The following is a 22956-nucleotide window of genomic DNA, read 5'->3' as shown; positions in this document are numbered from 1 at the left end:
TAAATAAAAAGTAAAAGTAAGTACAGGCCATTGAGATGGCTCAGAGGCTAAGGAAGGCACCTGCTACCAAGCCTGATTATCTTCCATTTCCTCCCCACAGCCCAGGGCGATCGAGCACACTAGCTGTCCTCTGACTTCCACGTGCACACAAAGTAACATTTTAAAAATAAGTAAATAATAAAACACCAAAGTGGAAAAGGACCCAAGGTGTGGCTTGTCACAGACAAGAATACATGGTTTTAGATTCTAAAAGCTCTTTTTTAAACTGGGCGACGGTTAACATCTGTGAAGTGGTGCGAGGAGAGGCAAAGTAGGACCTGTTAATGTGTAATTGTTGCCACTCTCCTGTCTCATGTGTGCACTCAGTGTCACTGTGCACTTTAAGGAGTTACTTGTAAAACAAAAATTATGTTAGCCTATTTTTTTATCATGCAATTTCCAGTATTTCCTTCCAATTTAAATCTTATTAAAAGATGTCTTCTAAATCTCTTATTTGTTTGTTTGTTTGTTTGTTTTTCAAGACAGAGTTTCTCTGTGCAACCACATCTGTCCTGGACTCGCTTTGTAGACCAGGCTGGCCTCAAACTCAGAGACCTGCTGACTCCTGCTAGATGCCTTCTGACATCCACACAGGCTACACCACACATGCCTGTGCACACACAAGATAAAAATAAGGGGGGCAGAGCTTGAGCGTGCTGGCTGTGATGTCACACACCTTTAATCCCAGCACTCAAGAGGCTGAGGCAAGCAGATCTCTGAGTTCGAGGCCAGCCTGGTCTACACAGAGAAACTCTATCTTGAAAAACCCAAAAATGGCTGTTACACAGAGAAATCCTGTCTCGAAAAACCAAAAATAAAAAGGAGGAGGGGGAGGAGAAAAACTACAAGGAATTAACCACCAGAAGGACTTCCTTAGGAAGTCCAACACAACAGGAGAAGATGCCCAGGACAGGGAACTGGAAAGCCATGGCACCTGCCCTGTCTCCCTGTCTCGGGCCAGAGGCCTGCGCAGTGAGGCAACCTGGGATTTCAAACAGAAGAGCTTCCAAAGATTACACTTGAGCTGTGAAAAAACTCAGCATGTGAAAACACATTTTTATACAAAGAGAAAAGATAGCATGTTGGGGTGTCTGTCTTTTACCATTTGCCACTGGAAATTTAAAGTGTTTCATACGCTGTGCTTCAAGCAGCTTCTAATTTACATTTTAAGAAACAGCTTAGGCAGGTACAGTGTCCCACACCTGTAATCCCACTTAGAGAGGCAGAGGCAGGCAGATCACTGAGTTCGAGGCCAGCCTGGTCTACAGAGCAAGTTCCAGAACAGCCAAGCCTACACAGAGAAACCCTGTCTCAGGTAAACAGAAGAGGAGGAGGAGGGAGAGGAGGAGGAAAGAAAAAAAGAAACACACATACACAGCACGGTATTCCCAACTTTTAATTACGGCCTGGGATTTCATAGAGGAAACCAATCAAATGATAAACATAATCAAAGGGAAAGGTAAGGCAGTTTCCAGTGAAAGCTGCAGTGGAGCGGCCAACACAAACACAGTGGCCACAGAGAGCCAGGAATGATCCTAAAATTTTAAAGCTTTTAAAATTACTTTTATTTTCCAAATTTCCTCAAAGACTTCCCTAATGGTTTTTTTTTCCTCCGTTCTTTTTCTTTTTGGTTTTTCAAAACAGGGTCTCTCTGTGTAGCCCTGGTTGTCCTGAACTCACTTTATAGACCAGGCTGTCCTGGAACTCAGAGATCCACCTGCCTCTGCCTCCCGAGTGCTATTCCCTAATGTTTCCTAAGGGCTTAGCTGTTTTCCTTCCGAAGTTTCAAGAACCCTATCTACTTGTCATTAGACACTTGCCAAGACCTGTGTGGTGAGGAGAAATGGGCTCCCAGAGACTTCAAAACAGGCTGGTGAAGAAGGCCAGGTCACAGCCATAGCGCGGAGCCATGAAGTTAGGTTAGGACAGTCCTTTCTTCGCGTTGTCACCAAAACACCTTAACAGTGACTACACATGTGTTCTTACTGGTAACACACAACTTCAATGTTACAAAGGGGGGGGCATATAAGCAGACACAGCAGTCTAAACTATGTTACTATTTCATTAAAATGCTACCTTGTATTTAAGACCACCCTGTTCTCTGATTTGTGTTTTTTGTTATTTATGGACAGTCTCTCTCAGGTAGCCCCAGGCTGGCTTCCTCATCCACAATGTAGCTGAGGTCAACCTTCAATTCCTCTCCTCCAGTCTACTTCCAGAATGCTGGGGTTACAGGTGTGCGCCACCACACTAGGACTGCTCTTAACTGAAAACTGACTTGGCTATAGGAACTGAGCTAAGAGGATAATTTATTTGTAATCACAATTTCCAACAGCCAAAGACAATTTTAAAACTCTAAACTACAGCAGAGCTTCTGTTTAGCTTTGGAAAGGTCAAAGCTTACAAAATCTGCCCTCTGCACATGCTCTGAGAAGAGCTTCCTCCCCGAAGACTGGAGTCCCCAGTGGCCAGCACCCAGACGCTGCGCAGGCCTCCTAGGCCAGAGGACACCTGGGCCACACCTCAGGAGTTAGCAATAAGCCTTCCCTCCGCTGCCTCGTCTCATTACTCACATGCTATGCACCCTGCTGAAGCCGACAGCGGAACTGCCTGGATTTCAAGTTCCAGTGCTCAGAAAAGAATGACAAATACAATATTGAGCCGTCTCACATTGCAGCATGCACTAAAGACCTCGCTTTCAAAGCGACTCTGAAGTCACTTCATTATCCAACTGGAAATCATGTCACCGATAAAGGTCCCCGGAAAGCCATAAGGGCTCGGTCCTCTGTAACCAAGAGCAGAGGCCCCTCACAACAAAGCTCCAGACTGTCCTGAGGCGGGGCACCTCCTCCAGCTGCTCTCACCCATCTGCAGCAACGTCTCACTGAACAGCAACCAGACAGACGCCCTCAAAAAAATTAGTGAAACTTAAGTTCTACACGAAATTCTAGCCTCCAGTCGCCGCTGAGAAGAGGAGGCCTCCGTGTGGAACACCTTGGTTTCCTCAGGTAAGTATCAGCTTTATCAGTCCCAAAGATTAGAAAAGACTGGTTCAAACTGCACAGTTCTAGGTGACGAAAGCAACCCAAGGGTAAGATTTACAGAGTTCGACCTGACCCTAAGCCTCACTTCCTGCTACGCAGTCCTTGTGAGGAGACCGAGGGTCTTGAAGGGAAATATTACACTCACTCTAACCGGTCTTGGGACCTATCAATAGTGACTTAATCAAGCACTTGTCCTAATAGAGCACAATGGGTTACCCGACCTATGATCCCTGGATTAGATCCATAAGTGAACAAAAACACCACGATCGGAATGTAGAAAAGTTCTTAAGTGACAATGACAGTTCCAGCTCTCCTGCCCCCACCCCCAAAATATCACGAGTCTGACAACACGATTACAATTGGGGGGTGGGAGGGAATATTCTATTAGCTCTTGCATGGTGTATTTGAAATAAAGCTTTTAACATTAAAATTCGCTTGGAGGTGCTAAAGGAAAGGAGATGCTCAGGCCCTGGGCATCATGAGGACTGCGGACAGGCTGTCACCTGGGTGGAGTCCCCGGGGCTGGGCTGTGGGGCGACGCATTCGGAAGGCCCACCGGGCGGGGGCGGGGGATGAGGAGATGCAAAAACAGGCACAGAGGCTGTCCTCCCACCCGGCAGAGTCTAGGGGCTGGGAGGGGTATCTCCTGGCCCGACTCTGGACCCCAAAAGCGAGTCCGGGGCGGGGGCAAGGCGGATGTCCCAGGGAGCGCTGCAGGAAATGATATCCAGACTCGGAGGGTGGGTCTAGGAAGCGGCCAGGGCGATGGCCGGGAGTGGGGGGAGTGGGGAGGATATGGCTCTGGAGTGGAGGACCGTGGAGGACCGTGGAGGACCATGGAGGCCGGGCCCGGGTGCGAGGAGAGAGAGGCGCAGAGGGGCGAGCGGCACCTTACTCACCCCACTCGAGGAACTCCGCCACATACTTGTCGCGGCGCAGCGCCGAGTGGCTGCACTCGGTGTAGAGGCACACCAGCACGTCCAGCAGCGTCTCCACGCTCAGGGCGCTCTCGTTGCGCCACGGCCCGTCCAGGAGCAGCTGCTCCAGCTTCTTGAGCCGCACCTTGGCCGACATGGTGCCGCGCGGCCCGTTCCCCACGCGCTGGCCTCTTCGTCGCCCGTGCGCCCCGGCGTCAGGGCCAGCACCCCCGGGCCCAGCGGCCGCGCGCCCCGGCGTCCAGTAGCCGCACAGTCCTTGTCGTCGCAGCTCGGCCTAGGCCGACATCTTGGGCTCCGTCCCGGCGGCACCGAGTCTGGGCCACCGGGCCCCGCGGGTCCATGGGCCGGTCTCCTCCCCTAGGCGCCGCCCGCACGCCCGCACGCCGTCCCCGCCCTCTGCCGCCTGGCCGCGCCCTCGCGCGCGCCGTCGCCGGCCTGGACCGCGGCGGACCCGAGCACAGCGCAAACCCGGCCGGCGCCCGAGCCCCGACCTCAGCCCGGCCGGACGCCCAGCCCCGCGACCTGCAAGCCAACCAGGGCGCGGCCAGCGCGGCGCAGCCAACCACCGCGGGGCCGACCGCCGCCGCGCTGACCTCAGCGCGACGCCCCGCCCTCGGCCCGCGGCGATCCGCGGCGCTTTGGGCCTCGCGCTTCACCGTAGGAGCGAGGTGGGGCGGGGCGCCGAGTGCGAAGCCGAGATTTTGCGGGTGGCGCAGGCGCAGAGGAGCCCGGGCGGGGCGCAGAGCTGTGCCGTGTGCGCTCCGAGTCCCGTAGTTCGGCTGGTTTCTCGGGCCTCCGGGCCGATCCTCGTGGTCTAGCGAGGCAGCTGTGTGGCGCGGCCCCAGGAGCAGCTCTGCTGGCTTTCGGTTGTGGCGTCGGAGCTCGTCCGAGCTGTAGACCGACAGTGCCCGGTGCCCGTGTGCGCACGCGAGACGCGGGCGGGGCACCTGCCGGGAGGCTCCCCGATCCGCTGGCCGCGCGCTCCCCAGCGGGCGCGCGCCACTGGGGATGCGCAGTACCCTGCCCGTTCAGAGTCTGCCCCGACTGAATTTTAGGGTGTCGGCCTGGTGGGAAGTAGACTATTGCCTCCAGGCGAGTGGCCGCGTTCACTGTATTCGGCGGCTGAGAAGGTTGATATAGAACATCCCTTAAGACGAACCCCCCCCCCCAGCCTCGGCAGAGGAGGAGCCCTTTGTGGACCCCAGGGTTGCTTCAAAAGAATGGGGGCTAGTGGTGCGCGGAGGAGGGGCAGGTGGGGTTTGGAAGCCGGAAGCTGAGAGGAGCCTGAGGCAAAACGCTGGTTGGGAAGGAGGCAAGCGAATGGCGACTCCTGCGCAGGAAGCGACTGAAGGGGTCCCTGGAGCCGTCCGGGCTGCCGGGAATGATGTATGACTTGCTTGGGGTTACAGAGGCACACTCCTCAGAATTCACGCGCGTCAATGCGTGTGTGTGTGTGTGTGTGTGTGTGTGTGTGTGTGTGACAGACAGACAGTCAGACAGACCCCTTAGTTTCTAAAACGCAGTTTCTAAAATAGCCCGGTATAGTAGGCTGGGTAGAGCGAACCCAGACCAATATTGTGAGGGAATCTATACACAAAGTATAGTCATTAGTCACTGCATGTAGATGATGCTAAGTTTTTAAAATGCAAAAGACCATGAGAATCGCCCTACCCAAAACTAAAGTCTGAACACTGTAAGACACAAAGACCCAAAATAGTGTGACCAGACAATTGATTTTCTCCCCTCACAGCCCCCATGCTTCCTCTTTGTCCCTAAAGTGTCTCCACGAGAGTCTCTTCTCTGGCTGGCCCAGGCCGCCTTCCAGCCACTGCCACTGGAGTCCCTGAGTCCGTTCTCTGGTTGCTTGCTTCTGGAGTATTTATTTAATCCCTCCAAATTAGGACTTCACACTTGCCCCCCTGTGCCAGTCTGAGGGGCCTCTCCCAGCTGCCTTTAGTGTGTCTGTTCATCACAGATCTGTTTCCTCACTGCCTTTTAGGATGCCTTAAAGCCCCTGGGACAGATCAAACCCACGTTTCGTGCCTTCTATAGGCTTCCTTTGAGCTTGAAACAGTGAGTCCACATTGGGCTTGCTCACTAGCCTGAGAGCAAAAATAAATAAATAAACCTTTCTGTACCTGGGTTTCCTTGTATCTTAAAAGTGTAAGAGCAGCTGGGCGCAGTGGCACTTGCCTATAAACCAGCACTCGGGAGGCAGAGGCAAGCAGATCTCTGAATTTGGGGCCAGCCTGGTCTACAAAGTGAGTCCAGGACAGCTAAAGCTACACAGAGAAACCCTGTTTGAAAAAAAAGGAAATAATAACAACAACAACAATAATAGTGTAAAAAATAAAGTATAAGTGCTCTCTCCTATGCATTTCAGCCGGTTTGGGAAAGGATTCTGCCAGGGACCACCTGGGTAGCACTTTGCCCACAGCTCTGTTCTTACCACTCTTACTTAGGTGGCTGCTGTTGGGTCATTCAGGTTAATATTTTAGAAATCAGAAGGTCTGTGACCAGCTGAAGGGCGACACAGCTTTGGGTGCTGGTTCTTGGCTCCCTGACCAAGGAACCCTAACTATCTATCTTCTCAGGCATCCATGAGAACCCACTGTGTCCTCACAGTCAAGTGCTTGGACTTGCACACCAACCCTACTCCAAGCCAGCCTATCCCAGCATCTCAAAAACACACACTAACATAACTTAGCCACAAGCAAAGACTTGGTCTGGAGTGGGGGACAGGTTCCCACGTATTTCCCTTGCTAAGCTACACAGGCAATCTGGAGGGTTAACTCTCAGATCTTAGAATTCCACATCCGCGTTGATGATATCTAAACAAACGGGGTTGTTCTGTGCCAGTAAAACTTTATTTACAGAAGCCAGTGTTGTGTGGGGCTGCGGCTTGCTGACTTGCTTCACAGCTCAAGCTGTGGCAGTGGGCTTTCAGGTTCAGAGACAGCCCTTCTTGGAGAAAGAAAGAAGGAAACAAAGTTTCTTTTTTTTAAATTAGTGTGAGAACAGGATTTGGAGCTTGCACCTGAAAGTATCCTTTCAAATCACTGAGACCAGGAGATAGTCCCAAAGAGAAAGGACAAGTGATAGGAACAATAAACTGCAGAAAGAAAACACAGGGGTCAACAGACAAGAGAATTTGCGTGATCTAATGTGTTAAAACAAAAACACCCGAACGTCTGCTTCCAGGCAAGATGCAGTGGGACATGATGGTTCGCCCCTTAATTCCAGTACTCAGTAGACTGAAGTCTAGGCCAGCCTGGACTACAGAGTGAGAGCCTGGCCCAAAAGGGTCTAGGGGAGGGGAAAGGCACTTTAGCTGGGAGAGAGTTTGTCTAGCATGTGCTAAGTCCTGGCTTATGTGGCACTGTATATAACTGCACATGGTGGCACAGGGCAGCAGTACAGAGTCCCAGCACTCTGGAGGCAAAGGCGGCAGGATCAGAAGTTCAAGGTCCTTCTTTGCTACTTCAAAGACAAAATAGGGCTGGAGAGGTGGCTCAGAGGTTAAGAGCGCCGATTGCTCTTCCAAAGGTCATGAGTTCAATTCCCAACAACCATATGATGGCTCACAACCATCTATGAGATCTGGTGCCTTCTTCTGGTGTGCAGCCCCAAACACTGTATACTAAATAAATAAATAAATAAATCTTTTTTTAAAAAAAGACAAAATAGGTGAGACCCTGTCTCCAAAAAATAAAAATCAAGGGGTGACAAAGATAAGAATTGTTCCTCTACCTGAGAAAAAAATGTAGACAGAAAAAAAATTAAATAAGAAATTCTGTGCCGGTTGAAACAGGCAGTGCATGACCCCCTTTCCCTGAGATACAGTTGAGCAGAGATGAATGTTCCAACCTAGTCAGGCAGAGAGGAGAACTGAGGCGGAACCCAGTGAGCTCCCCAAGACAGAAAGGCAGCTGGGGCAGAGGGGACAGCTACAACTCTCAGGACAGCACAGAGCTTTGGGGATGCTCTGGGGAGCCTGAGAAGCCTGCCCATACCCCCCTCCCCCTGCGCGAAGGAACCCAGCAGCCTACCTACCAGTGTTTATACTCAAAGAAAACATCAGTGGCAGGGAAAGAGGCATCTGAAAGAATAGAGTGTTAGTCTCTCGGGCACACACAGACAAAAAGGTATTCCAACAAGCCAGGCTAGAAGACCCCATAACTGACAGACACCAGATAGAATTCCCAGGAAGGTTGTTATGTCTGTCAGCTTTCTGTCACTGTGAACAAATGGCTAAGAAAAAAAAATTTTTTAAGCTTAGGGGAAGAAGCATTTACTGTGGCTCAGGGTTTTGGAAACTGCACTCGGTGACTTCCTAACTTGTCGCTGGGCCCCTGCAGAAGCAGAGCAACATGGTCATGCTATAGAGCAAAGACCTTGCCGTGATGGCAACTCAGGGAGCAGTGAGCAGGAGAGGAAGGGGCCAGGGTCCCAGAACACCCTCCACGGCACGTCCCCCGGCATTTCCTTCAGCATCTAGGCCCCAGTTGCTAAGGCGTCCATCCCCTAGCCCCGTGCCACCAGCTGGGGAGCAGGCATTCAGTATGAGCCTTTGGGGGAGCAGTTATGCCTTAGAGGTGGCATCACCACTTCTAGACATCGACCCCCGCCCCGCCCAGACTTCCTAGATAAAGCCCTAGACCTAATGTTTAGGATCTGGCTTCACGCAGAGCTCTGGCCTAGCAAGAGTTCAGCCCAGAAGAGGAGGGGCCGAGGGGCCACTAGCCTGGAAGAGTTGGACACTCTTCCATTTCTACCTAACCGATCAGCAAGACAAGGCGAAATAACATCAGACTCTTCGCCATTAAGTTAACCTCATCCCAGGGCAAAAGCAACAAAACATTTATTGGAGGCAAAAAATACCTAACATCCCAAATGGCAAAATCTCAGTGTCTGGCACCTAGTGAAAGATAACCAAGCTTTCAAACAAGCTGGTAGGAAAACACAGCCCCTAAGGAGGACTCTAAGGGTCAAAGCCAGCCCACAGTTTACACCAGAAGAGAACCGGCAGAAGATATGGACACAGTTATTGTAACTGTATTCCCTGTGAAAAGTTAACCAAATCATTTAAACCTTAATTGAATACCTAACGATGAAAACTGCAGCCCCTGAAGTGATAAATGTACTACAAAGAACTAGTAACAGATTAGATATTACTAATATTCATGAAACTGAAAGCTTAAGGTAGAACTATTCAGGGGCAGGTGAGATGATGGGGCCACAGCTTGACGGCCTCTGTTTGACGGGATGAAAGGAAAGCGGTAATTCCTAAAAGTCAGTGTGTGTGTGTGTGTGTGTGTGTGTGTGTGTGTGTGTGTATGTGTATTTTAAAAAGATAAATGAAATTATTCAAAATAAGAAAGGGGGGAGAATCCAAAGAAATAACCTGGCCACCAGGGAGCCCTGGGACGGCAGCAAGGGATGAACCATACGTGAATAACTGCAACCCTGAAAGAGCAGAGCGGGGGAGGGGAAGGCAGAGAGAACATTTGAAGAAATAGTGACAGGAGCTGAGAGGCGCCTCACGGGTAAGAGCAGCAGCTGCTCGTCCAGAGGGCTTGGGTTTGAGTCTCAGCATACACACGCCGCCTCACAGCCGTCGGTCATCCCAGTCCCAGCAGCTACCATGGCCTCTTCTGGCCTCCATGGGCATTGTATGATGCGATGCACAGACACACACATTGGCAAAACACCTGCACAAAAATAAAAGTGAGAAGAAAAAAAAATCACAAAGAAATGACAATATTCAGAATGGCAAAACTCAACAAAACAACTGACAACCGATGCTGCTGGGGGCATGGGGGAAAAGAGAACACTTACTCACTGCGGGTGGGCTGCACCATGGTCCCACAACTCTGGAAATCAGTGTGGAGAATTCTCAAAGAGCTAAAAATAAATCTTCCACATAGCCTAGCTGTACCAGTCCTTGGCATGTACCCAAAGGACTCAACATCCTACTCCACAGACACTTACTTCCTCAGCCATGCTTACTGCTGCTCTAGTCACACTAGGCAGGAAACAGGGACAACCTCCACGCCCTCTAACCAATGAATGAATAATGAAAACGTGGCAATAACAACTACAGAATACTATTTGGCTGTAAATAAAAATGAAGTAATGAACTTTGCAGACAAACGGATGGAACTAGAAAGGATCATACTGAGCAAGGTAATCCAGACCCCGAAAGACAAATGTTACATGTTCTCTCTCACCTGAACCTCCTAGCTCCAAATCTTCATATATAAGAGGTGAAACATCCATAAGCAGAAGGGATTCTGGGATAGAGCCAGGTTCTTGAGATTCCGCCGGCAAGATGTGAAGAGGATGGACGTATGGTGCCTGAGCTCAGGTAACTGGCCATGTGCTGTGGTCCGATGTAGATTAGAATAAATAGGTTATTTTAAGATATGCGCTAATCAAAGAAGAACCCATCTATATAGCCTAAGTATTTCTAAAAATAATAATTGAGCCAGGCGTGGTGGTGCACGCCTTCAATCCCAGCCCTCAGGAGGCAGACGCAGGCGGATCACTGTAAGTTTGAGGCCAGCCTGGTGTACAAAGTGAGTCCAGGACAGGTAAGACTACACAGAGAAGCCTTGTCTCAAAAAAAAAAAAAAAAAAAAAAAAAAAAAAAAAAAAAAGAAGGAAAAAAATAATAATTGAGTCTCATGAATCATTATTCCAGGAGCTAGGGTGGGAGGAAAAACCTACAACAGTCCTCACCCGTCAGCTGTGTGTAGTGGTACATGCCTTTAATCTCAGCACTCGGTAGGCAGAGGCAGGTAGATCAACGTGAGTTCGAGGCCAGCCTGGTCTACAAAGCACCAGTGCTACACAGAGAAACCCAGTCTCAAAAACAAAAACAACAACAACAACAAAAAAAAAACCCGAAACAGTTCTCATGCCCCGTCAAGGAAACTTCTCTTTGCAATGGACAGAGACCATCACAGAAAACCGGCAAGGCAACCAGCCATTGGAGTCCAGTCACAGTGGATACATTTACAAAGTACTTCCTAAACTTAAGGCTCGGGGATCGCTGGGGAAGAGGGGGGCGGAGGAGCAGGGAGGGTGCTGTGATAGTGTGTCTCCTCGGAAGGTTGGGAGCTACATCCGTAAAGTCTCAGCAGCGTGGTTGCCTAGGCAGGAACTGAACAAGGACAATAACAATAGACATGCTGAAGTAGGCAGGGCTGGGGAGGAGGCCAGCAGGCCTCGGCCCTACACCAGGGACTACAGGCAGCTAAGGAACGCTGAGCAGGAAACAGTCTACCCTCGGCAAGGGCGTGCCAACTAGCTATCCACTGGGAAACAGGCAGCCCTGAAAACATACACACAAGTAACACTATACAGACTGAGCAGGTTGTATTTATGTAAGTAGGAATACATGTGTATATAAACATACATATGTGGAGCCGGGTGTGGTGGTGCACACAGTTAATCTCAGTGCTTGGGAGGCAGAGGCAGGGGGATCTCTGTGAGTTCGAGGCCAGCGTGGTCTACATAGTGAGTCCAGGACAGCCAAGGCTACACAGAGAAACCCTGTCTCAAAAAATCAAAATAATAATATGAATATGAACATGAATAATTTTCATTTTTTTTTCAAGCAGGGTTTCTCTGTGTACCCTTGGCTGTCCTGGAACTCAATCTGTAGACCAGGCTGGCCTCGAACTCAGAGATCTACCTGCCCCTGCTAGGATTAAAGACATGCACCACCACTCCCAGCCAAAGGAATAATTTTTAAGAAAAGAAATAGAGGGCTGGAAATATGGCTCAGCAGTTAAGAGCACTGACTGTTCTTCCAGAGGTCCTGAGTTCAATTCCCAGCAATGACGTGGTGGCTCACAACCATCTATAATGAGATCTGATACCCTCTTCTGGCCTGCAAGTGTACATGCAGACAGAGCACTGTATATATAATAATAAATAAATAAATCTTAAAGAAAGAAAAAAAAGAAAGGGACAGTAAACTGGGCACGGTAGTGGCACACACCTTTAATCCCAGCACTCAGGGAGACAGAGGAGGGCAGATTGCTGTGAATTCAAGGCCAGCCTGGTCCATAAAGTGAGTCCAGGACAGTCAAGGCTACACTGAGAAACCCTGTCTCGAAAAACAAAACAAAAAACCCAAAACTCAAAACTCCCACTATAGAAAAGAGAGACTAGCCATCTTTGACTTGGTGTTATGCATCTTGGAATTTTCTAGGTAACAATCACTACCCGGTATGGTTTTCTCTGATTTGTTTGCCAGCCATCCTCTAAGATGGTCAGTTTTGGGTGGAAATCACAGGCTTTGTGAATGCTGCCTGCCACTTCGGCCTTGTGACCAAAAAGCTTTGAAAATATGGGATTACACAGATAGTTCAGTTGGTAAAGCAATTGCAAACACAAGGACACTTATTTGCTTTCTAGAACTCATGGAAGCAAAGTGCATGTGTAATTCCAGCCCTGGGCAGGTAGAGGCAGGAGCCTTGGACTCTATAGCCACCAGTCCAGTGTACTTCTGTAAAGTCCATGCCAGTGACAGACTATATCCTTAAAATTTAAAAAAAAAAAAAAAAGTGGTAGCTCTTGAGGAATGGCACTCAAGGACCACCACATGCATGTTCACATGTGCACGCGCCAGCCCAGGAGCATACACAGTGTGAACAAGGGTGGTCAGAGGCCTGTAGAGCCAGTCCTGGCAGGAGAATCATCACACTATGTACTCCAGGCCTGTGGAGAAAATCCATTTCTTCTACCAATGACTGTTCTCCATTTCCAAGGCTCCTACTGGCTTGCTACTGGGTTAATAAAGGTGACTGCCTGGCCACGGATACCAAGGAACTATTCAACCTGACTTATCGGCCCATCAGAAAAGCAAATGTTATGCTTGAGAACAAAACCCAAACCAGGTAGGCACACAAGCACGCTGTTGTAAACGACACCGGAGCCAGATACATCTGGAAGGAGCAAGCAGATGTCCTGAGTAGGCAGCGCGGTTGATGCCTGTAGTATTCGCTCCTACTGTCTCACAAGCTCTTCGTGGCCCACAGCTATGACCTCATGGTCAGTCAACACAGGATGAAGTAAGGATTGCCGGCGGCTGGGGGGTGACGGCTTCAGCCAGCCCGTGGCAGTTGGCCATAGTGAGGTAAGTTCCTAAAAGACATCATTGAAGAGAAATTCTCCTACAAGGCAAAACCCCATGTTGATTCCTAAATAGTGTGTTGTCTCAGGATAGGTATAAAATGCCAGCCTGTCTCAGGATAGGTATAAAATGCCAACCTGAGAGGCAGAGGCAGGTGGATCGCTGTGAGTTCGAGGCCAGCCTGATCTACAAACAAGTCCAGGACAGCCAAGGCTACACAGAGAAACCCTGTCTCGAGGGAAAAAAAAAAAAAGCCAGCCTGTGAGAATGAAGATTCTCCAAGGGAGGTGTAGTAGGGAGCAGGCACTCAGAATTCACATGGACCGGAGGACCTTTCTGAAGACACCAGCTCATCCCTTGCCTCAGTGCTGTACCTCAAGGACTCAGGTACACTTGAGACAAGAGGCAGGGTGGAAGGCACAGACTCCCTTCACCCAGACTGACACATGACAGCCACAGCCCACACCTCATCAACAGGGACCATGCTGTGCTGTTCATCTGGTGCCATTCTCCAAGTTACTGACGCCAGACGCCCTCCATCACGGAGAGAACGCGGTGATTGGCTGTCTATATTTCAGGCAAGGGCTTGCTTTTCCAGCCACATCCCTTCTACTAGCCCCACCATTTTTGGGCTTTGAGAATGCTTTATTTATCTATCACCATAGCAACTCAAACAACATCACTGAGAGCTGAAGGATTCATTTTATGGAGGAGGAAGTAGGATAGAGAAAGCTCATGCCCATGAAATCCCCTGACTAGGACAGGCCTCACCGGCCGGCCCATCCTGCAAGGTGTGGCCTAGTCCTTCCCCAGCCGGCAGGGTATGGTGGTGCCACCCCCACCCCCCACCCCCCCCCGAGAGTCCAGCACAGGATGAGTCCGGGAACCCAGTGGCGGAGGAGGCCCCTCCCGCTTCACACCAACTAACACAGGAATTTTGCTTTCCTTCCTGTGACCTTGGGCTAGTGTCCAAGAAAGGAATGCTTCCTTCAGGAAACGCAGTCACATCATGTCACAGTCCAGATGGATTATAGGATTACAGCCGAGGCTGCCCCTCCCCGCCCGCCCCGCCCCGCCCCGCCCACCCCGCCCGCCCCGCCCCTCCACCATCCAGAGACTCAGAGCTCCTTGGGCCAGTCAGGTGGGGGAAGGGGGGGTGGTCTTTGCAGATCTATGAATTTCAGGGAAGTACTCCTAATACTCTTGCTAAACATTCTTTTTTTTTTTTTCAAGACAAGGTTTCTCTGTGTAGCCTTGGCTGTCCTGGATTCGCTTTATAGACCAGGCTGGCCTCAGTGATCCACCTGCATCTGCCTCCCAAGTGCTGGGATTAAAGGCGTGTACCACCACCACTACCAAGCTAAAAGTCCTTATTGCAGAAAAGAAAGAGAGCCTGCTACAAATGGGTTCTGAGGGGAGTCAGGTCCTGAAAGAACAAAAATCATCTCGCCAAAGGCAAGGAAAAGGGCTGCTAAGGAGCCCCCGTAGGGAGACAGGGCATGGGAAGGTTCCAGAAGGACCCTGTGGCGGCGTGAGTCAGAGGATGGCTCACGCATACCTTATGTGAAGACTGATGGTGATGTCACATCTTTGGCTTCAAGTAGATGCAATCCTAGTTGTCATGGTCACCAGAGACTTGACAGTCAGCTCTGTGGCCCTTGGAGCTCAGGACACACTTTCTTCCATAGGACACGGGAGAAAGGGGGCTGAAAGGCTGAGTGGTTTGTCTTTTGTCTGCAGCTCCTAAATTCCATCTTACTTTGTTCTCCGAAGTGGGGCTGTTTGGGGAGACTCTGGATTCAGTGGGTGCCTAGTAAGACACAAGCTACCCAGTAGCCAACAGTACAGCACTCATTTAGGCCCTCCCTCAGGAGCTGCTCTCTCTGGTTATGACACCCCTCCTCCGAGCCACCCCACTTTTGGGTAGTGGGACCCACAAGTTGGCCATCTCATTCTTCCTGACCAATCCTGCCCACACCCCGGTACACAAGCCACTCATGTGGCTTCCTCCATTCTCCTGCAGGGTGTGGCCTCTGATCCAGTCACGTGAGCAGTGACAGTCGCAGAATAGTACTGTGAAAGCCTAAATGTCCGTACAGGCTGATGGGCACTCAGAAGGTAGAATGCCAGCCAGGCCTGGGGTCCACTCCTGTAACCCCAGCACTCACCTATGCCAGCCAGGCCTGGGGTCTACTCCTGTAACCCCAGCACTCACCCATGCCAGCCAGGCCTGGGGTCCACTCCTGTAACCCCAGCACTCACCTATGCCAGCCAGGCCTGGGGTCCACTCCTGTAACCCCAGCACTCACTCATGCCAGCCAGGCCTGGGGTCCACTCCTGTAACCCCAGCACTCACCCATGCCAGCCAGGCCTGGGGTCCACTACTGTAACCCCAGCACTCACCTATGCCAGGCCTGGGGTCCACTCCTGTAACCCCAGCACTCACTCATGCCAGCCAGGCCTGGGGTCCACTCCTGTAACCCCAGCACTCACCTATGCCAGGCCTGGGGTCCACTCCTGTAACCCCAACACTCACCCATGTCAGCCAGGCCTGGGGTCCACTCCTGTATTCCCAGCACTCACCTGGCAGTTTGAATGAGACTGTCCCCCATAGTCTTGGGCATTTGAATGTTTGGTCCCCAGATGGTGGCACTGTTTGAGGAAAGCTTAGGAGCTGTGGCCTTGCTGGAGGAAGTGTGTCACTAGGGCTGGGTCCAATCTGCGCCTCTCTGCTTCGTGCTTGTGATCCAAGCTTCCTCCTTCTGCTGCCACTGCTGTGCCTTCACGCCGGTGGACTCTTAACTTTCTAGAGCCTTAAGCCCAGCAGACTCTTTCTTCTGTAAGTTGCCATGGTCCTGGCATTTTATCACAGAAATAGGAAAGTAGCTAAGACCACTTGAGAGGCAGACGCAGAAATATGAGAAGCTCGTGGTCATACTTAGCTACATATCAAGTTCCAGGCCAGCCTGGCTTACATAAAATTCTGTCCCAGGAAACAAAAATAAATAAACAAATAACAACACACACACAGAGAGAGAGAGAGAGAAAGAGAGAGAGAGAGAGAGAGAGAGAGAGAGGGAGGGAGGGAGAGAAGATTCCATATAGCACCTAAAAACTGTGCAAAGTAACTCTTTTAACCAAACCAAGGCTATGGAACATCTTCTCCTTGAAACCCTGTCTGGGTATAAGGTATATTCCAACCATGGGACTAGACCACAAGCCAGGCCATAAAGAAACAAATATGAACCTGGCGGTGGCGATGCACTTGCTTAGTCCCAGCACTCGGGAGGCAGAGGCAGGCAGATCCCTGTGAATTTGAGGCCAGTTTGGTCTACAAAGTGAGTTTAGGCCGGCCAAGGTTCCACAGAGTAACCCTGTCTTGAACCCCACCCCCCACCTCCCATCCCCCCAAAGGGGAAGTGTGCCTTCGGTGAGGAAGTGGACGGTGGACATGGAGGACATGTAAAGGTGTGCCTTGCCTACAGGGAGGAGGGTGACACTATGGGGGAGATGCAAGAACCCCAGCACCGGGCAGGTGCGGACGTGTGCATGATGAGCAAGCAGGTAGGCCAACCCTCAAATGCCTGGACAAGCACAGCCACTGCCTACCGAGAAGGGTCTCTTCCTTCCCTCCCTCACCTGCTGGGTCCTCAGACCCCTGAGATCCTGGCAGTGACACTGACACTCCTGAGCATCCTTTAGCCAGACTCTTCTGGGCCACAGTTCTTCCTGAAGGTGCATGGCTTCCTTTTACCACCCCAGCTTGCTACACTGAAGACTGAGGTCAGGGAGAACCAGCCATGATCAGACACAAAGAAAAGCCCGTGTCACATCTATGTGAAGGAAAGAGGCAGAAAGCTGTGTGAGAGAGCTGTGGGACAGTGTTGCTTGGCGTGTCAGAGTTAGAGATGGGGCTCTCTGAACACCTCCTCTTCGTTCAGCAGTGCAGTGTGGTGGAGGAGCTAAGAGCGAAAAACCAGGGAGTCACATCGTAAGGGCCAAAGTTGCTGGGACCAAACACATAGACTGCAAAGGCAGGAAGCCTATCTGGGAAACTGGTCCACTGGGGGAAGGGAACCAGGCAGGAGACAGGTTTGGTGTAGTTTGCCAGGGAGCCTTCACAGGGCACCAAACAAACATCCCTGTCAGGCAAGGGCCCAGCAGGGAACAATTTGGCACCATCAGGTGAGGATTATTCCAGAAAGATCTGTTTACTACAAAGAACCCCCTAACAGAGGGGTAGAGGTAGGGACCACAAGGGTGGTGCAGGAAAAAAGCTGCTGGTTGCAGAGTTGTCACACCCATGCCCCAGGCTCACCTTACCCTCTCTAGGTGCTACCTCTGTGGAGGTGCCTGTGTGGGTGCCATCATCTCTGACCCAGCTGTCTGGCCCACGGGTTCACTGATAAGCAGCTAGGGGAAAGGGGCATTTATCCCAGGCTTTTTCCTTGTCATTGGTACCTGGCAGTGTCCTGACTAAATGTTCTTCCCCTGTCTAGGAAGTCAAGGAGAGGTGACCCTCTCCTGGATGCCAATTTCTGCTACCTTCACTTCTCCTGGGTGAGGGAGTCTCGGGCTGGCAGCTCCAGCCCAGGAGGTGGACACCTAGTGACCTATGCTGTCTCCTGCAATCACGCTATCAGCTGTTTCTGGCCACCCTGCTTTATACTGAGCCCAAGCCCTGGGAAAGCCCACTGCAGCCAGCCATGCTTCCGGCGTGTCTAACAGGGCCAGCCCAGCCAGGCCGGCAGCTGCCCACCTGGGACACTTTTAGGCTGCACCGAGCCCCAACCCCAACCCCCCCTCCCCCGACCCCTGGGTCCTCATTCACAAGTCAGGGAGGCTTCTGGAAATTCATAGGTGCAGTCTGTAGTGACAGTGGGTACAGCCCTCACAGACAATTCTGGAGTCACACAGGGCAGCTGGTGACAACAACAAGGAAAAGGCAGGCACAGGAGATGCTGATCAACATGGCCCGTGGAAGCCCCTGACCTCACACACGCCTCCTGGCAGCCTCACTCTCTCCCAGTGACTGTCAGAGGCATCTTCAGAAAAACGCGGCTGACTGCCTCCCAACGTTGCTCTGAAATCTCCCATAGCTTCCGCTCTCTCAGGGATGACAGGGAGTTCTGAGGCCACATGGAGGTCAAGGGATTCTCTTCCCAGCTACAGACACTGTGTGCTCAGATGCTCTGCAGCCTCCACTCCAACCTGCATGAGAACGGTGTGTCTGGAGCCCAGGCAGCCTGGCCCGCGATGCTATCCCACCTTCCCCAGAGCTGCAGGATGGTTCCTTTTAAATGAGGTTAATGTCTGGCGTCGTGGCCTCTCTCTGACTGGGACACAGCCTGCTCTCCTCCAGAGGATACAAGGCTGGCTCATCCTGCCTGAGGTGTGGACCTATGAGACCCAGGAGGGGCGGAATGCAAACACCCTTGTCTTCTGGCCACCCCTTCAACATGGAGCTCCCAGTGTGGTCTCCAACAGGACCAGTAGCAGTACCTGAGACCCCAAACCTGCTAACCCAGAATCCTGTGCGGAGGTTAGGAATCTTGTGATAGGCTCAGGCTGAGGGCCTGCCTAGACCTTTGGGCTTGTTGCCTGAGCCAACAGGCCATGTTACAGTTTCCTCCATCCTCCACTTTGCCACCTGTGTTCATTAGCTGCCCTCGGTGCAACAAGTAAGCCTGAGACAGTTGGTTCCAGAGGGGAGAGATTCACTTTGATTCATGGCTTCAGAGAGTTCAGTCAGGGTCACCTGGAGCTACTGTTTTAGGCCTGTGGTGGAATGTGACACATGTTGAGTAGAGGTGGCAACCTTGTTTCACAGGGTCTGGGTAGCAAAAAAAAAAAAAAAAAAAAAAAAAAAACCAGTAACAAGATGGGGACAGGACCCACTGGCTGCTTCGGAAGCACTCCCTTTGGCAACCTAACTTGTTTCCACCCGCCTCCAAGATCCCAGCCATAGCAGCACTCCAGTCCTGAGTGAAAGGACAGAGGGTGGGCCTTGTCTCAGGGACCAGCTAGTCTGGATGTTGCTCCACAGAGGAGAGGATTCCAGCTCATTAGCAGGTCATTCCTCGGTGGCCCAGCGAGTGGAGTCAGGCACCATCTGGCCCAGTGTGCCCTCTACATTGCCATAGAAAACATTGGTGCCAGGTGTGATGGCGCACGGCACGCCCTTAATCCCAGCACTCGGGAGGCAGAGGCAGGCGGATCGCTGTGAGTTCGAGGCCAGCCTGGTCTACAAAGTGAGTCTAGGACAGCCAAGGCTACACAGAGAGACTGTCTCGGAAAACTAAAACAAACAAACAACAACAGCAACAACAACAACAACATTGGCCAGAAGCTCACCTGTTACGAACACTGGCGCCTCTTTCAGAGGACCTGGGTTTGACTCCCAGCACCCACAAGAAAGTTCACAACACTCTATAACTCTATAAGTTCTGGGGCATTTGATGCCTTCTTTTGCCTTCTGTGTGCACCCAGGCGTGCATGAGGTAAAAAACCTGCACAGGTAAAATAAAAATAAACAAATCTAAAAAAGAAAAAAGAAACAGTGACCAAAACCAATTTAGAGGAAGAAAGAATTTACTACATCTTACAAATCCCAGGTTTCAGTTTATCACTGAGGGGAATCAGGGCAGGAGCTCCAGGCAGGAATCTGGAGGCAGGAACTGAAAGGCCAGCTATGGAGGAAGCTGCTCCCTGATGTTGAGCTTGCTCACACACACAGCCTTGCCCAGGGGTGCCATCACCTGCAGCGGGGCGGGGCGGGGCGGGGCGGGGCGGGGCCTCCCATAGTAATCATTCATCAGGAAAAGACACTACATGGGCCAGACATGGTGGTACACACCTTTAACCCCAGCACCCAAGAGCCAAAGGCAGGGGATCCCTGTGAGTTTGAGGCCAGCCTGGTCCAGGCCAGCCAGGGTGACACAGAGAGAAAGAAAGAAAACACCCCACAGACATGCCCACAGCCTAAGCCCCTGGAGGCAGACCCTTAGCTGACGGTCCCTCCCTCCAGGTGTAACAAGTTGACAACAGAACTTGAACTTTGTCCTCCAAGGGTGGCTCATGACAATCACTGTCATTTATTTGCAATAGGCACTGGAGAAGGACTGTCCCTACCACCATGGTCATGAGCTGCCATTGGTGTCAGCTCATGACCAGGTCGAGGCCAGCCTGGTCTACAAAGCGAGTCCAGGACAGCCAAGGCTACACAGAGAAACCCTGTATCGAAATACAAAAAAAAGTAGTTTTTTGTTTGTTTGTTTGTTTTAAAGTTTGAATCAGCAATGTCCAGAAACTTTCTGCAGCTGACTAGTATTTCCTGGCTAGGGGAGTTGAATATCCTGGCCCTGCCAGACCTTTCCCTTGTAGTCACCTGCGACACAGGAGGTCTGAGTGAATGATCAGTCCTAAACCTGTCTTCTCACAGAAAATCAGTATGTGAGGACAAAATGCAGGACTGTAGAGTTTCCAGCGTCCTGGAAAAGCATTCCATGTTGAGTCTCACCAGGCTTTTGTCATTTTGTCTCTGAGCATCTTAAGAGTATGGGTGTGTTTTAGCAGAGTGGCCACCAGAGGGCGACAAGAGCAAACCATCCAGGCCCAGAGACGGCTTCCACCCGCCCGCCCGACTTGGCGTCTTAGGTTTGCCTGAGGACGTCAAAGGTGCTTAGGTCTCACCTTTCCAGCCGCTCTGTCCCTCACCTCGTTTGCGTCGACAGGGAGGCCCAGGGAGTGACCCAGGTTCCCTCGGATGCACAGCCCAGACACCAAGCTCTACTGTCAGCTTTGCCTTTCTCTCTGGAGAAGACCCCAAGTGGGAACATGAAGATGGGAAAGACCTAGAATTTGAGACCAAAACAAACCAAGGCCCCAAGGTGACTTTTGGAAGCTCTGGGCTGTGCCCTGTCTTTATAGACACTCCCTACCCCCACCCATTACAGCACAGCTCACACATCACAGCCTTGAGCATTTCCAGAGAGCTCTATCAGGATCAAGCCCACAGCTGAGTCTCTTGTCAGCTAACACCTTAGGTGGCAGTCACACCTGCACTAATAAGCAAGGAGAGCAATTCCTGCCCTGTGGGAGGAAGGTGGGGCAGGATGGAGCCCTGCACGCACGGCAGGGGATGTCTGCACAGAGCGTTTCCTACTGTGGGGTTCGGTTGAAGCCACCGCGGCCAGTGGCCCTGGCACCTCATCAACTGGCCTGTGAGCCTTTGGCCCTGACCTTTGGCTTCCTGTCCTGGAGTGGAGGTGTGTGTATGTAAGTTGTCCTTTCTAAGAATTTGCCTCCCCAAAGCTCTGTTGGAGCTCTCTGTTGTCCCTACATCAGGGGCTGATTGATCCCCAAGTTCCACTCCGCAGGATCTCGGCCACTTTCTTTTCCCAGTCCTACTCCACTGCCTCACTTTACCCGGTCTCCCAGGATGCAGCCACAGGCGCAGGCCAGACCTCTGCAGACCCCGCTGTGACGCCTCTCTCCCCCTCCTCCGCCCACCCGGAGGCACTGAAATGTCAGTGCAAAGGTACATTTTAAAAGATTTATTTTCTGCCTGGTGGTGGCGGCACAGGCCTTTAATCCTAGCACTTGGGAGGCAGAGGCAGGTGGATTACTGTGAGTTGGAGGCCAGCCTGGTCTTCAAAGGGAGCCCAGGATAGTTAAGGCTACACAGAGAAACCTATCTCGAAAAACAAATAAACAAACAAAAAAGATTTATTTTGAAGCTGGACATGGTGGCACACGCCTTTAATCCCAGCACTCATGGAGGCAGAGGCAGGCAGATCATTGTGAGTTCGAGGCCAGACTGGTCTACAAAGAGAAGTCCAGGACAGCCAAGGCTACACAGAGAAACCTGTCTCAAAAAGGAAAAAAGCACTTGGGAGGCAGAAGTAGGCAATCGCTGTGAGTTCAAGGCCAGCCTGGTCTACAGAATGATTCCAGGAGAGCCAGGGATACACAGAGAAACCCTGTCTCGAAAACAAAACAAAACAAAACCAAAAACACAAACAAAAAGGAAAAATATTTTTAAAAAGATGTGTTTTTAATTACATGTATGCATGTGTGGCTGTGTGCACACAAGTGTGAATTTCTGTAGAGGTCAGAAGGCAGATCCCCCAAAGCTGAAGTTAAAAGTAGTCAGGAGTCACCTGATGTGGGGTTCTTTGCAAGGGCAGCACAGGCTTCCACTGAGCCACCTCTCCAGCCCCTAAATGTACATTTTTATGCTGACACTCCTCACTGATTTGTTGGCTCTTTTTGGATCATCAGACCACGAATTTAGGTTGATTCTTATTTATATTCATGATTCCAGAATCTAGCACTGAACAATGAATGCTTATTATATTGAATTTTTTCTTAGAGGTTTATTTGTTTTGTGTGTATGAGTGTTTTGCTTGAATGCGTGTCTGCACACCCCATGCATGCCTGGTCTTCTCGGAGGTCAGAAGAGGGTGTTGAATTCCCCAGAGCTGGAGTTATGGACAATTGTGAGCCACCACGTGGGTGCTGGGAATTGAACCCCTGTCCTCTGCAAGAACAGCAAATCTCTTGACTGCTGAGCCTTCTCTTCAGCCCCTATATATAAAACATATGTATACCTTTAATAGTTGTCGACAACTGAATGCTTGGTTTATGCATGAACAGAGAGAAGAATGGCAAGTAGGAGAAAGGACAAATTATGGAAGTGAGAGGTGTAAAGAGAGAAGTGCAGCCGGCCGTGGTGGTGCACGCCTGTAATCCCAGCACTCGGGAGGCAGAGGCGGGCGGATCGCTGTGA

At 51.0% G+C, this 22956-nt stretch overlaps 1 protein-coding gene and 1 long non-coding RNA gene across 2 annotated transcripts in view; both read right to left on the bottom strand.

Annotated features, from left to right (window-relative positions):
• CDC42BPB (CDC42 binding protein kinase beta) overlaps window positions 1–4500 on the bottom strand; it is an 89553-nt gene extending 85053 nt beyond the window's left edge. Inside the window, exon 1 of the mRNA XM_084793469.1 lies at window positions 3983–4500. Coding sequence (XP_084649595.1) covers window positions 3983–4157 — 175 coding nt within the window. The 5' untranslated portion in view covers window positions 4158–4500. The remainder of the gene's footprint in view (window positions 1–3982) is intronic.
• Window positions 4501–8931: 4431 nt separating this feature from the next.
• On the bottom strand, window positions 8932–14860 carry LOC311602895. The gene is made up of 3 exons (XR_014780891.1): window positions 14725–14860; window positions 10252–10403; window positions 8932–9732 (listed from the first exon to the last, which is right to left on the bottom strand). It is a non-coding gene; the product is annotated as an uncharacterized lncRNA (long non-coding RNA).
• Between the last annotated feature and the right edge of the window lie 8096 nt (window positions 14861–22956).

Source organism: Acomys minous (genome assembly GCF_964271855.1).
Source record: "Acomys minous genome assembly, chromosome: 8".
NCBI lineage: Eukaryota > Metazoa > Chordata > Mammalia > Rodentia > Muridae > Acomys > Acomys minous.
The sequence above is the reverse complement of the archived record's forward strand: the minus strand, read 5'-3'. Positions and strand labels throughout refer to the sequence as shown.